Here is a 16,454-nt window from a genome sequence, read left to right on the forward strand (position 1 = left end):
CTGGTCACATTTTTTTAAATGTTTGAGGCCTCTTACACTGGACACATGAAAGTAAATAAAATAAACTTGGCCATGATGATGCTGTATGTATTGAAGCATCCATTGTAGCTCACTGCGTTGCAATGCCAAGTTTGCTCTGATCCATGACCCATTTAATCTTTGATGGTCTAAATGCAGCGAATTTTGGCTTGCACTTCTGTAACCAAAGCTGAATGTCGTTTCCCATGAACAAATTGTATCATGAATTGCAATGAACGAAAACTGACAAATAACAAACATTACAGAAATAAAAAAAACTTTAATATTACAAAAAAAAAATATCAGCAATTTTTTTTTTTCTTATTATATCAGGAGTTACGTGAAATATTCATAGTACCTTAGGGCACTGACTGATGGTATAGGATCCCAATGCTCTCGACCAGCCACTCTGGAGAGCTTAAGAGCCGGTGAGCACCGGTGAGGCTTTAAATGCCTTTAATAAGACTGCCACAAAGAGCCCTTTCTTTAGCTCAACAGATTGGTTTCCCACAGTCCAGCCCTCAGGGGCCTCACTAAAGGGCAGTCTCATAGGCCAGGGCAGGTATCTCACGCACAAAACATCTAGACTTCCACCAAGGGAAGTCTCTTTGAATCACTGACTGACTGATATCTCATTGTCTCACTCTTTCTTCCACTCTTGATAACAATCTTTCTGAGCAAAAAAAAAAAAGTAATTTCTACAATGCACTTACTCACCCTGATGACAAACCATCAATTGGTAATAAAAAAAGACTTCAATGAGATTAAATAAATCGAGGAAAACGTTTTCACAAAATAAATTAAGCCTTAACAACAACAACAAAAATTTATTGTAATGTGTACTAATAATTTCATGAAATATTTTAAATGCTGGTATACAGTATATGCAACAAGAAATATGGAAATAACTTTTTTTTTTAATTTAGTGGTTACATTTTCAATATGTTTGGATGGGAATTTGCATACATCTGATTATCAAATGGATTTCTAAATTTAGCATGCATTTCATATGCTAATTTACTGTAATGTTAATGTTAATTTACTTTAATGTTGTTACCCCTTCTAGCACCTGACAAAAATAACATGTTATTCCAATGTCCTTGAGTAACATTTGGAGTGTGATTAAAACTGGAGCATGGTAGTGTGGTCGATGTTGAAACTGCCAGGGTGAATAACACCAAACGATAACTTCATTACCTTTTAATACAGCTTTGGCAACTCGTGGCATGTGGCAACTTCCAGGGAAATATTAGGTTGATTTTAAATATATTAAGTAAAAACATAGAGATCTCCTAAGCCTGGGCCAGGCAACAGAAAATAAGTGAAGGATTTTAACAGGCTTACCCTTGGCCCTCTCTTCCCTGGTAATCCTGGCTTGCCAGGAGGTCCTGGAGGTCCCTGAAAGAGAAGGAGGGAGGGAAATCGTGACAAAAAGGGTCATTTAGTGTTAAATATCTACCTGCTGACATTGAATGAACTCTCAAACAAGGCAGTAATCCCCCTAATGGATGGAGGCAGTGAACTCTAGTCAATGTTTTAAAGGTCCCCTGAAAAGAAATTTTCCCTTTCTGAGGTTTTTTAACATTAATATGATTTCCCCTAGCCTGTCCCCAGTGGCTAGAAATTTTTATCAGTGTAAACCGAGCTTTGCCTATCTTTCTCTGCCTTTGGGAAAACGAAAGCTCAGATGGACTGATCTTGAATCTCCTTCGTATGACGTCATACAGAGGAAAGATAACCTCCCCTTTCTCTTCTTTGCCCGCCCAGAGAATTTGGCTCGCCCAAATGAGAAAATGAGCTGGAAGTACGAATTTGAGTTTTTTTTCCTCGAGAGTTATCATGGCTTGCAAACGAGCGAAGCATGGTAGTTGATTTGTGTTCGGATGTATGTACAAATGAACAAAAAACTATTTTTAAGTTCCTTCATCCGAGCCTCTGAAGAAACAATGGGTTAATTTTATTTTCTCTGGAAATGCGCCGACACAACTTCCCAAAGTTTTGTATGGTCGAAACATTTCACCGACGACTGTTTCCTCAACTTGGGCCAATACAGAGCTCGCCTCGATGAAAGTCTGAAAATAAATAGATTGAGGTACCAAGCAACAATTTCTGATGTGTAAGTTAGCCTAATTATTCAAGACAGGTAATCTTTCTCTCGAAATCGTTCAATACTGTTTAAGCATCAGTAAGTCAAGCCAGAGACTAAAATATCAACTTCACATTGTTTCTTTTAGTAGAATGAAAATATCTTATTTAAATTGTGAACAAATGATATCAAAGAACAATCTTTCTACACAGCGCAAGTTTATCTGGACAACTCGTTATGAAATCAATGATGCACGTTACACTGCACAACAAAGCTCTTACTGTATGTACATCATCGTGTTTGCATTGGTAAAAGCATTAGAGAGAGTGCAGAAACTGCGTTGCAATGATCAGATCTTTATCCTTGTGATCAACAGACTGTCATCTGCTTGCTCAATGCCCATCACGGCAGCATTTTATGTGATGGGAATAGATCTAAATACTTTAAAGGGTTAGTTCACCCAAAAATGAAAATTAAGTCATTAATTACTCACCCCCATGCTGTACCAACCCCGTAAGACCTTCGTTCGTCTTCGGAACACAAATGAAGATATTTTTTATTAAATTTGAGACCTGTCTCACTACCACATAGGCTCCTAAGGGACTGGCTCTTGACGGCCCAGAAAGTCAATGAAGAAAATGTTTAAATATTCCATGTGACTACAGTGGCTCAACTATAAGTTTATCAAGCGACGAGAATACTTTTTGTGCGAAAAAAAAACAAGCAAAAATAACAACTTTATTCGACTATTTCTTTTCTTCCTTGTTGGCCTGAAACGAGACTTCAATACAATTTCCATGACGCATGCGCGAGAATTGCGATCTCCTTCAACTACTTCAGTTCAGTTCTCGCGCATGCGTCGTGGAAATCGTATTGAAGTGTCGTTTCGTATTGAAGTCTCTAATCTCGACTCGGCAGTTTAAAAATCATCTTGTTTCGTCAAAACCACTGCGAGTCAAGACTTGGAATTACGACTATTGAAAACGATCAGGATAGAGTATTGTACCTATTTAACATTGCATTTATATAGTTATTTAGATTATTTTGTTTAGCCAAGTTAGTTAGTAGCATAGTACAGTTAAAATAGCTTCAAATTAGCATAGATTTATCTGTGTTTAGTAGAGTGATCAGGATGGCAACGGAATAGAGGTGGACATGCACCATACAGCTCGCGCTGAACAGCAACGCAACGCAGTGCCAAACACTGCACCTCCTGCATGGACTCCATCACCACAGCGGTGTCTTGATGTGAGTGATCATCTATATTTTAATCACAATTTATGGTTAGGCTAAAGTTAATCCTCTGGGGTCAAAAACACGCCAGCGCATTTTGCTGGATTTTTTCACATAGTGGCAAAATATCAATATGCCTACAGAGCGCGCGCTATTGACATCAACTCGACAAAACTCATCAGATGCCGATCTCGATGCGGGAGTTAAGACCGCAGTTTGAGCCAGTGGCTGGAATTGATATGGCCCTGTGTCCACAGACAATTCACCCTACTCCACTTCAGGTGAAGGTGGGTGAGAAAAGTCCTCGTCTTCATATGACCGCTCTGTTGCAAAGCTACTTGCGTCACTCCAGTCGCTCTCCATTTTAGAGTCTGACAGCAGCTGTCACTGCGGGTCTCAGGTGCACACCAAAAAATGCAATTATTTTAAATTATAACAATTTTTGATCTAAAAACATACTAACATTATAAGGGAAACCCAGGAAAAATGATAAAATAACCCCATGTCATGTGACCTTTAAGATACTTTGAGAGTTAGACACTTAAACTCGCAAATATATAGTGTTTCAGTAGTTGTTTAAAAAAAAAAAAAGAATTCAATTGAAGAGAGAAGAAAAAATGCTGAGGTTGATTATTTTACATTTTTCTCAATTGCTTTGTCTCGATTCTCAAATTAGACTTTTTTTTCTCACAACAGTAAGTTTAGATCTTTGAACAGTTAGTTTCTTGTTCACATCAGATTTGAATTTCTTATTGACTTAAGCAAATTGCATGTGTTTTGGCACGTGTACAAAAAAAGCAACAATTTGCACAATGACTAAATGCACATGCTAAATGTAGATGTAAATGTAAATGCTTGTTGATCAAAACTGATTTGAATCTCAGTGAAATTGTCAAACTATTCACAACTTCTAAACTTTCTTTCATTGAGTGAGCTTTCACATGCTAAATGATCCATTCAGTGATCAAAATCTGTCAGACATGATATATTGATATATTTATGGCATAAAATTTTATGTTTGCTAATTTGGCAAATGGCCTGCCGATGTAATGAAATAGGAATCTTATCAATTGAGTTTGGAAACATTATGGACTTTGCTGACAGCATAGTCACCACTATTTGTGAACATGTAGGAACATCACAACTCTGAACAGCAGCAGCAACATCAGTACTGTATAAATAAATTTGTATTTTTAGTAAAAAAGTGTTACATGTAAACTAAAAATTATTGTCATGGAAAAACAATAGGAATATATGAAGAGTTCAGATGCAAAAGCCTCTAAATGCCATTTGAAATTTTCTTCTTTAATGATGATTTTTGTCAAACTTGTATATTTAAGTTCAGTAATTTCACTTAAATAACAATTAATCGGTAATTATCATTACCATTTAAGTGAAATCACTGAACTTAAATATACAAGTTTGACAAAAATCATCATTAAAGAAGAAAATTTCAAATGGCATTTAGAGGCTTTTGCATCTGAACTCTTCATATGTACTGTAACTAAGATATGTGTTAGAGAAAGACATAATAAAGAGTGTACAAATTACAAAAATCAACTGGCAAATTTTAGTTGACATGTAACACATTAACATTAAATTAGTATATAAAAAATACGTTTTGACTAGTGTGTCTCACACAATGACACAAATACTTTTTTTTTTTTTTTTTGGTGGCATTGGCCAATTTACTGACACAATAACACAATACGTTTTGAAACATGAATTAAATGTTTTGGGTGAGTTACTACGTTTTGGAGAGATGACAAGTTCTGATGTTCCGACAGCAAACAGTTATGACAATTAAACTAACAGTTTGGGGAATGTTAAGACTGCTTCGAAAAATGTGCCAAAGCGATTGAGAAAAGCTGCAAAATGTTTTAGGTTGAAAACAAGCAGAACAGAACAGAGAGGATTATTATTATTAATTTTTACGTCTAAAATGAAGTTATTTTTTAAATAAATCAAAATTGGACTGCTTTTGTTTTCAAAAAACATTCCATACTGCTGCACGTTTGGCTTGTTTTACTGGCAAATGATTGGTTTCAGTCATAGGCGCCCTTGTTAACTTTGCACATCATCTAACTTTAAATCAATTCCACACATGAATCAAATGAGCTTGCATTTAAGAGGTCAGTGTTTTCCTTTCACTTAGTCAGGGGAAATAAAACAGAGCATATACAGGTCTGATATTTTGATCCAGCAATTCTTGTGCATCTGGCTAGTAGAGAATACACTAACATGAAAGTCGACTTTATGAAAGTCGACTTTCATACTTAATTACATATAAGGAATAGTGTAAGCATTTGAGTATCAAATATATTAGCAACTACAAAAGAAGTGCTTTCGCCATCCACAGGGCATTGAAGATACAATATCTTTACTCTTTACTCATCCAAATTAGTTAACAAGGCTATACATTACGTGAATGCGAGTACATTAGCAGGTAATTGTGAATAGTTGGTGCTTCATATTTGAGATGAGGACATGACTACAGCAAGTCATGGGGCCAAAAGACTGTAAAAAAATATGGACAAAGCATCTGTGATGTCACCCATAGACTCTCTGAAGAACGGGTTTGAAGCTGTTTATGGGGGGTATGGGCGGCGCCATACTGGAAAATCTTGGGAAATACAAAATACAAATGTTCAGAAAGGATCAGAGGTGGTATGATGCATTGTGTCAGATCATGGCCGAGACGTCAAATTCTACTCGGTGCAGCCCGTTATCAGCTGTCAATTAAAGTTAACCACCCTTATATATCTAAATACGATCTAAACTAACGAGCTAGAAAAAAATAAGTTACACCCTAAGTTTGCGCTATATAAGGCTTCTGAGACCGTTCCTGAGCCCGCACACAGAGACTGAGAACAGAAGCGATGCACTGCCTTGTTTTCTGTCTTTGAAACTTCTGCCTACTAGCTGTCGGCAGTACTGAAGCGTTCCGCCTTTGTAGTAGATCTTGTTGCTATATTTACTATTTAAAAACTGAACATGTTAAATAAACATACCCCTATTATTTTTGCTACGAGCCGATCTGTGTGCGTCTCTGTTAAGGGTGGTGTCCGACCACCCGTAACATTGTTATATTGAAGAGACTTTTTTGAAGAATATTTGGAGTCATTTTTGGCTGTAAGATATCTGTACTTTTACTTAAGCACTTTACAGGTACCCTTTACACCTCTGCATATAGACCATTTTGCAAGATGTAAACAACACTGGTCCTGAAACACTTCCTGTTTCAGTTTTTTAACACTACATAAAAGCTGGGATAAAATACAACCAACAGAAGATATAAAACTGAATCAAAAAGTTAAACAAACATATTTAAGATGTTTTCTTTACATGTGAAATAAAGAAAACAGTTACAAACTGAAACAGGAAGTGTTTCTGGACCAGTGTTGTTTACATCTTGCAAAATGGTCTATAAGCTTATTATGTTGACTTCATGAACATACAGGTGCTGAATTACATAAAGTAAACGCCTAAAACATCCTTTTATTTGACAAATACTGACAAATACTGTACATCTAACCAACTTCATCTGCAATAAAGACAGCAAACACTGTATAAGGGTCACTATGGGAAGAAGAAAGTGTGTGATTAGTGCTCCATTTTCATATTGGCAAACGCCAAATGCCTGGCTTGAATTAGCTGGCTGCAGTCATCCTCTAACTGTATTTGTGGTAGATACCCAGACAGCAAACTGACATTGAATCAACGTGGAAACGACGTCTCTCATGACATTGAAACAACGTTGATTTGCTCATCGAATTAACGTTGAACCAACGTCAGACGCGGCATTCTTCAAAGCTAAATGAAAATCGAAAATTGGTTTGCTTTCATAACGTTGAAACAACGCGTTGATTTCAAGTTGATTTTCCGTTAGTTTTGAAAGAATGACGCGTCTGACGTTGGTTCAACGTTAATTCGATGAGCAAAACAATGTCAGATCAACATTGTTTCGATGTCATATTTCCACGTTGATTCAATGTCAGTTTGCTATCTGGGTATACAAATATTGGGTGTAATCTATTTGAGTGCCACTAGTATTCCACTTTCATTATACTGACGCAAGTAAGAATACATAAAACAAGTTGTGTGACGTCATGTGAAAAGTGCCAATTAAACAAAAAACACATTTATTTGTTATATTATTACATTCTCTTTCTATCAATTTTACAGAAATCTGACAATGTCAATGAAGAACAATCATCCATGTTATTTTCTATATAATTTACCAGCAATCTACTTTGGAATTAGCATTCCCAGACAGCAAACTGACATTGAATCAACGTGGAAACGACGTCTCTCATGACATTGAAACAACGTTGATTTTGCTCATCGAATTGAACCAACGTCAGACGCGGCATTCTTCAAAGCTAAATGAAATCGAAAATTGGTCTGCTTTCATAACGTTGAAACAACGCGTTGATTTCAAGTTGATTTTCCGTTAGTTTTGAAAGAATGACGCGTCTGACGTTGGTTCAACGTTAATTCGATGAGCGAAACAATGTCAGATCAACGTTGTTTCGATGTCATATTTCCACGTTGATTCAATGTCAGTTTGCTATCTGGGTTGTGTTAGTGAAAAATGTGTCAGCAGCAATTCAAGTTGCATTCACATCTGATGGCAACTTTGAACTAATGAAAATAACTGCTTACAAATAAATTATACGAGACAATTCCTGGCAATGTATCGTAACACCTGCAGAACTGGCAAGATCCCATATACTCATACAGAGCGATGCTGCCAGAACTCCACAATGTTTAATAGCTTCCTGTTTCTAATCATTATGAAAGCAACACTCACTAATAAAAGAATATTCAAAAGTGTATGCTTGTTTTCAAGAAATCCACTTTAAAACTACTTTTAATAAAAATGAACTGCATTGACTCATTGAGTTTTTATGCAATAAACGTCCTTGCTCAAGTAAAATGAGCTTCTATGGAGTAAGATCAAACATACGGTAATAAACCAAGAGACATTGTGCGCACAGTGTCTGCTTGATATGAATGACATTAATATGGTCATTTTGATTTCCAGAGAGAAAGAAGGACAGAAAAAGCCCATTTGAGCCCCCTACTCTCTCTTCCACGTGGCACATTTCCTGAATAAAAGCAATCTATCTTTCTCTCTCTGCCTCCGAGAAGGAATGAAAAGATTAGAAAAGGAGGAAACAAGACCTTTTATAGTAATTGCTAAAGGGGATATCTCCCGAAAATGCACAGTGCTATCTGTGTGACAGACATACTGAACAGCACATCTGGTTGTTGTTTGTTGTTGGAAAATGGTTCAGAACTTCACTGTGACTGTATAATACAGAACCATAATACACTGCATAATAGTGCTGGTCTGGATGAGGCCAGCAGACTTTATGGCAAATATCAGCTCACTTTAGAGCATAGTGCTGCTCCTACCCAAGCCTGTAGTAAAAATCGTATGCACAAGAAATGGAAACAATTTATAGGAAAGCTTATAGCTGTAAGTCTGTTCTCTGTTACAAGATTGATTGAATCATTCTCATCCAATCACAGAGCAATCTTCCTTTAAAAATAGATCCTACCTCCAGGTTGTCAGCATTTATTCATCCTACCAAAAAGAGTTTTTCCACTCAAACACAAATTCCCAATGATTTACTGTTTTCCCAACAGTGACCGGATTTGTGGTAACCTAAAACTAATGCAAATGATTATACTGTACATAAAAGAGATTGTATAGCTTTTATTAGGCTGAACTGCAATAAATATATATATTTTAACGAGCATTTTTGTCTAGTTTTCCAGAACAAATATCTAAATATTCGTGAACCAAGATACATTTTCTTGACAAAAAAAGGCACATGCTTTGTTTAAGCATAAAGGTACATTTAGTAAGGTTTAGTTTTAAAGTAGTAATACAAATATATGACAATAGGTTAAAGAACAATACATCATTCAAGATATATATTCTCTGAAAACAAGTCCCATAATGTACACAAGTTTGCTTCTCAAGTGAATTTTTCTTGCTTTTAAATTTCAAGGATGTTTAGACATGTTTAGCGTAAAACAAGACAGACTGCCGATTACTTTTTTTTTGTAGTGTGTGTCCTCTCACCCGCTGGTTTGTGACCTCATTATTTAACTACAAGGAAAATGTGTGCAAGCATTACACATTACCAGCTTGTAATGCCCTTTCAAAGGATTTTAAAAACTAGGCTTAAGACCGAGACCACCAAAAACTCAAAGGCAACAATGATGACACCATTTTCCAGCTTCAACCACCATTGTTGTTTAACTGGTAAAAGATGTAGTTTTGTAGTGTGTGGTATGTTGTGTATTGAACTTCCTGAAGAAGTTAGATACCAACTGACAAAGAATCCATATTAATGCAATGCTACAACACTTAAGGTAACTCTTTCTCCACCATTGATGTAAATTCCATAATTTATGAAACAATCGATTGAATTTTCCATCTTTCCGTGTTTTCACTGTTATACAAGCAGATGTATATGTAAAATAATGCGTTCATCAACTTTAAACAGTATAGAAATCAAAACTGCCTAACGTTACCAAATGAAATGTCGACCCAGGACAATGAATAGGACTGTCCAAGCATTGTTGGTGTTGATGGACTTGATCTACTCCATCAACGTTTTGATCATCATACTGAATCTGATCCATTAGTCTTTGCCAAAAACATGATATTCTCATCATTTTGCTGAAAATTTTGATTTTTTTTAAGAACTTGTTGCATTAAGCAAGAATAGGTTTGTTTTTGATTAAAATCAGAGGGTCTCTTCTTTCTTTTGATATATATTGCATTTACAACAAAAAATTAACATGAATCATGACACTTTTGTGAAAATGATCAAAAATGCTGTCGCTGGCTTTTTTCTAAAACGCTGGTGAGGAAAGAGTTAAATATAAGAGTTAAATATGAAGGCAGATGACAAGGCCAATGCAGACAAGAAAAACCATGGCCACAGCCAATAATTCACATTTTACCATTCTTCAAAATAAGCAAAGCAGTACTAGCCATCTGGCCACCATAAGACACTGTTTAAAAAAAAGAAAGATACTACAGAGTTCTAGTGGTCTGTTGAAAGCTGAAGACCTTGTTGTTATGGTTCTGTATCCTGACTTAGCTTTGAGTATTTCAGCAAGCAAATCCATACCTTCAGTAAAATTCATTAGGGAAAAGCTTGCAATAATAACATTTTACTATAAAATAAAGTTGTTTTTTTTACAACCTGAATTAACCGTGCCAAAAAAGATAAAATTTTTGGATATTTTAAGAGACTTGCTGACCTTGATCATTACATACAGTCAAAAGGGTGGTTTATAAATTTGATGTTTTTTGCATGTGTTCTTGCAAAAAATGCACGTGTTCTTGAGTTAGTGACTACATGACTTTTTTTTGATTTGGCAGACCAGTCGGCAAGTTTTTTTTTGAATATTAGTAAGCAGTCAGAAAGCTCAAATATTTATAATATTAGTGAGTCACACTACATGACTTTGATTGGGAAGACAAAAGTTGTGTGTAAGTAAGCAGTGAATGAGTTAAAATATTTATAATGTTGTTAAAATATATTTTTTTCCAAGATATTATAAAAAACATTGTCAAACTACTAAATAAGGTTTTCTTACTCTTATTGATGCCTTATTTTATTCATTATTAGTTATCAATATTTATTATCAGTTATCAATATCAACCCAACAATGTATACTTACATTATGCTAGCAACCCAGTTACAGGTTGAGAACACAATCGTAGTAACTACTACATCATTTTTCATGAACTCACTCATCATGTCTTTCAAACAAATCTTTGAACAATTTGTCAATACCTCTAGCCTGGTAATACCAGACTCTGCTACTTCACTTTTCTTCGTAGACAGAGTCTGGAATGGCATAATAGAGAAGTGTTTTCTTTACCAAGATTGCTCTTGGTTTACCAGTAAACCAATCCGATAAGTTTATTTATGACGTATGTTATGCGCCGACATAGCCGCATCGAACCACAGACATTATGCATCAAACTCAAATCTATGATCGAACTTCCACTGTAAACCTGCTGTAAACGACTTTTGCAGATTATGCAACGTTAATCTACGCATCCACGGTACAATCACGGCCTCTAAACTTATTTTCGCCAGAGTGAAACAAGAAAATATTTGTAGCCAACTGTCAAACTTAGGATTAGATCTTTTAAACATAGCTCTTTGTTCCTCAGGAGTCTGTCAGAAATGCTGCAACTTAGTTTCAAGGTTACAGGATGACATAAAAATATTTAAGGACTGGAAAAAGAAAGGAAACACTGGCCTGTCAAAAGGTAACCAGATTGAGCTTGACCGATAAAAGAGACCGAGATACACCATCTAAAACTCCAAGGACCATAAAAAAGCCGAGGAAGTCCATGGAGTTGCGATCACGAAACAGTGTCACCGAGGTGGGTTGAACACTACAACTACCTGTTTACAAATCCAAATTTAAAATTAGCATTTGTTTTCTGTTACTTTTTTAATGAAAATGTTTGAAAAACCCCAGAATGTTCTCCATAACAGAGCGAATTGCATTCCGTGTCTCGTTTCCCATTTCCGCAGTGGTTTCGGTTTCCGATTTCTAAGCTCGGCGCTTAGCGTCTATGTCATGGCTCTCAGCCCGCCTTCTGTTCAAACTGAAAGATAGGCTGACTACAGGAGCGAAATGAAATTAGCGGAAGTAGGAAGTCTGACGTAGTCAGGCTACAATACCTCAGCACCAATGATACAAGAACTAACCCTTTAAGACCTATGTGTCCTTCTAACAAAAATGTTAGCAGAACATTTTACCACATTTACAATTTCAAGCCATTCAAACGTGAAACATACAAAGAGCATGGCAACAAAAAATCTTAAAGAACAACCTACCGGTGGTCCAGGTTCTCCTTTCAGTCCAGGTGACTCTGCCAAGAAGGAGAATTGGGTTGGTTCAAAGTCAAAGCTTTGGAAACCATCTGTGGCCGCAGGTGTGACAGGCTCAAAAGAGGGGGATTTGGTTCTGAAAAAGGAGGTCTCCTTTTGTAGAGGTCTCCGTGATGCTAATGTTGTAATCTCTGACAGTGTGAAAGCGCTAGAAGTTTTAAGGTATGTTGTGGAAGGGTTCTGGATATCCAATTTGTTCTTCTGTTGGCCTGTTGGTCCGGCAGTGTCAGCCACCCTGTCCTCTTTTAATATCTGTGGCCTTATAGTAGCTCTTACAAGGTTCTTCCTAGGGTTGCTTTGTTGAGTTGGCTTTGGAGATATTTGTGACGTCCTACTCCCAAAGGAGGCCATGGCGGTTTGTCCTGTGACCTCTAGTGGGGGCTGTAATGTGGGCTGGGCTATCGTTGGTGGCACTGTGCTTTGTACAGACTGAGATGTCATTAAAGTAGGCATGCTCAGGCCTTGGGAGGTTTCATGATTGTGTATCTTTTCTTGTGTTAGTGAAGATTTAGAGCTAAAATGTCTGTGATTTATCTCTGTTAAAATGTTTGGGGTCTGAAAAGTGACAGATAAATTGGAGTCCAGGGGTAATAGTGGTAAAAGAGGAGGGAGGTTAGGCCGATAAGTGTCAGCTTCCCTGCACTGTTTTTTAATGTACTTACAATAATTGTGAGCTGCCTTAGCAGAGGGATGAATATCAAACTGGCAGATGGCTCCTTCAAACTGCACAGAGTTCTGGCTCATTTTTCCCAAGCGAAAGGAGCCCTCTGGATCCAGAGTTTCTTCATTTTTAAAATGCAAATCTGCATGCATACTTGTCTTCCCACAAGAAGTATATAACGTAACCCTTTGGGCTTGGATGTCCAAAGCCAGGTTGTGCCACTGGCCATTATGAACTTCATAATCAAAATTTACAGTGTTCTTTTGGCCCAAGTAAACTAAGATCTTCCCAGGGATGAACTGCACCCCTAGTTGCAGTCTTTTCCTCTTTGTCACAACGGTGAAGAGGAAAGCATTGTTTATGCGATGCGAACATACGCTAAGGATGAGAGTGAACGCAGAGCCCAGTGATGGAGGGACGACGGAGCTCACTGGGATGTCAATTCTCGCCCTCTGGGTTAGGATGACTCCTGATTTGAAGGGGATGACACCTTGAGGTGTGGAGCGTGTCCCAGGTGGTCTTTTCCCAACCAATCCCAGTCTTTGTAGCACGTCCACATCTACAAAAAGGAAAACCACAAATAATTTCAGGAATAATGTAATGTGACAAAAAAAGCATTTAGATCAAAATGGATCTCGTCACAGTCGACTGAAGGCTTTGCAGCTGTTTCTCACACACTGAGACACTGAGCTCATTATAGGAACAGATCATTAACAAAAGCATGTGTAAAACATATGTGGCAAAGGTAATGTTTCATCTGGGGCAATGCTTCAGTATTTCCATTAAATACTCTGCTGATATTGTTACAAGTAGAAAAATAACACTGTGTGGGCTTACCTCTATGTTTTACAGATTCATCAACTGTACAAAAAATTCATTAGATCGTTAGAAGTCTGCAATAAATTAAGTCAAGTGAGTGGGAGTGCATCTCAAACGTCCCTTTAAGATTTATAAAACCACAAGCACATTGCCTGAAGCATTTCAGTTTATATGTCGATTTGGGTATAAGATGGCAAAAAAAAAATTTAGTATCTGCAGATTAATTCTTCTAAATCTGTATTTTTATCTTGTTTCCCAATAAAGAAAAACAAGCTAAACTTACTTAAGCAAAAGATAATAAGCCCTTCTTTTTATGTATATTTTTACTGGCAATATTATGAGCATGAGCCTCACTATTTGTTCTATTTTTTATCAAACCACTGGAGTAGGAAAAATGAACATATATGAAGTTTTATACTAATTTTTCTACTTTTTTTACTGAATTGCAATTTTACTGGAAATCAAGACTATAACATTGACCATACATAAGGTTTTTTTTTTATCTTATTGGCTGTAAAACAACTGCTATGAACAATATCAATAATGCCTCATGTGATCCATTTGCTAGCAAGTAGATATGATGCATAAAGTGGAAAAAGAAACAGTCAATGCCATCTATCTTAGGGCTGTCACTTCTAAACACTCAGTAATGAGTTTAGAATAAAAATAAATGAGTGTATGCATTACAAAAGCAAATCTAACCCAAACACATCCCGACTAAACAAAATCTAGCTCAACATTTGCGGTTATAAAATATACCCAATGAGTACTAAATGAAAAGCACATGTAAATGGAATAATGTGCATGGACTCCCCCTGTTCCCCACAAGCCCAGATGATGATCAGCAGATTGGACGGAATTGTTGAAAGAGAGCACTATGTCTGCAGTAGTATTATAAGCAAATCTAAACATATTTACTAACATAATGGCCACTTCATTATCAAGCATGTCAGAAAGAGGTGACAGATCATCTCCTGACAAACAGCAGGAAAACAACTGCTCTGAATTTAGAAAATTAATGATGTGAATAATTTCACATAAATCATGATGCACCTCCTCAACAGAACACACAAAGAACAACCGCTGGTTCTACTCACAAATCACAGTAAGGAGTCTGAAACAGCATTAAATAAACTTCTTTAAAGCAGGGCTCAGGGATAAGCATGACCCACTGATCTAGGGCCAGTGTGAGCGAGTTTAGGACCAGTTGACACAATTGATTTTGCCATATCAAGCCATTGCTACACTGACATTACATCTTACACCTTTTTTTTTAAACGCGCTCTCTTCCACTCTCATTACCCACAATTTAAGTGCCCTTGAGCAAGGCACATAACCCCCAATCACTCAATGGGCACCGCAGCAAAATGGCTGCCCAATTCTTTGGGTCTGTTCATGGTGTGTGTATGTGTGTGTGTATGTGCAATACTCACTGGATGGCTTGGATGGGTAAAATTCAGAGCACGAATTCCGAGTATGGGACAACATACTTGGCTACACCTCATGTCACATTTTTATGCCTTGTTTTGAACATTGCTGTTGTAAATTCTGGTCATTTAAACATGTTTTGGTTCCCTGGGTAAAAGGTTGTCTAGCTAGCGACTGGTCTGGTTCAAAACAAAAGGCCTGCAGAACTGGGTGCCCGTGAACAAACAGATTCCACAATTATGTATATCTGGAAGGTCCTAAACAAATGCAATAAATAGGGACAGTATAATCTTCCATTCTCGTTATATTAAGCCTCTTTGATCAGGACTGGTCGGCTGCCCCAGACTAAAGATTTTTCTAGTTGACTAGTAGTCACTCATTTAAGCTATTAGTTGACTAATTTATATATAGCTTGTCACAGTACCCAGGCAATAGGCTATATGCATGCATAAGTTCCGCATTTGACGCAATGCTCTTAAGTTTCCAGTTGGGGAGATTAAAGTGGAGGAAAACCAAGGAAAACGGGATTATGGCAGTCTTCAAAATTTACTGTCCTCCCGTCTTTGCAACGAAACTTTCATAAGTTTAGATGTAATTTTATATATAGTTATGTTTATTTAATACAATTTTAAAAAGAAGCATAAACACAATGAGGGGTGTCAGTTTGGGGACTGCAGATGTAAATTAGCCTAAGGCTAACTCTGGTGTAATGCATCAAATATTTACATTTATGTTATTAATTGCACATGGTCCCTTTAAATAAAAATCAATACAATACAATACAATACAATACAGTTTAGTCTGTTTTTGTGACAAACGTTTCTTTAGTATAACCAAGGAGTATCAAAATTCAATATAAATTTTCGGTATTGCATTGGACTCTACGATCGGCGGAAGTTATCGAGCATCCTTACACCTTCACCGGAAATACCGCCGTGCATAGAGCCCATAGAAATGATTATGAATGTGTTGGAAAAAACAGCAAGAAGACTGCCTGAACATTTTAACTCTTTGTTAATAAACTAGTGATTTTTGAGTCTGTGTCGGCTGAAAAAATTAACGATGCCAGAATGTAATGTCAGTGGAAAGTGGAATGTCATACCCTTGAAAATCCTACTTACTTTCCAACAGCTAGAGAAGTATTCCAATAACTCTCCAAAATAAAGCTGACCACACAGTCTCATCATCTCCACAGTATAGTGGATGCACATTTAGAGAGAAATGCACCTTAAGTTTAGCATGCAGTAAACGCGGTACTAATATA

The 16,454-nt window shown here is 36.8% G+C and overlaps 1 protein-coding gene across 3 annotated transcripts in view; it reads right to left on the reverse strand.

Annotated features, from left to right (window-relative positions):
- col27a1b (collagen, type XXVII, alpha 1b) overlaps positions 1-16,454 on the reverse strand; it is a 140,308-nt gene that overhangs the window by 119,107 nt on the left and 4,747 nt on the right. For all 3 annotated transcript variants that reach the window (XM_039662061.2, XM_039662060.2, XM_039662063.2), the window contains exons 3-4: positions 12,229-13,502; positions 1,363-1,416 (exon numbers count right to left, since the gene is read on the reverse strand). In XM_039662061.2, the coding sequence (XP_039517995.2) occupies positions 1,363-1,416; positions 12,229-13,502 (1,328 nt within the window). The remainder of the gene's footprint in view (positions 1-1,362; positions 1,417-12,228; positions 13,503-16,454) is intronic.

This window comes from Pimephales promelas, chromosome 4, assembly GCF_988280905.1.
Source record: "Pimephales promelas chromosome 4, fPimPro1.hap1.1, whole genome shotgun sequence".
Classification (NCBI taxonomy): Eukaryota; Metazoa; Chordata; class Actinopteri; order Cypriniformes; family Leuciscidae; genus Pimephales; species Pimephales promelas.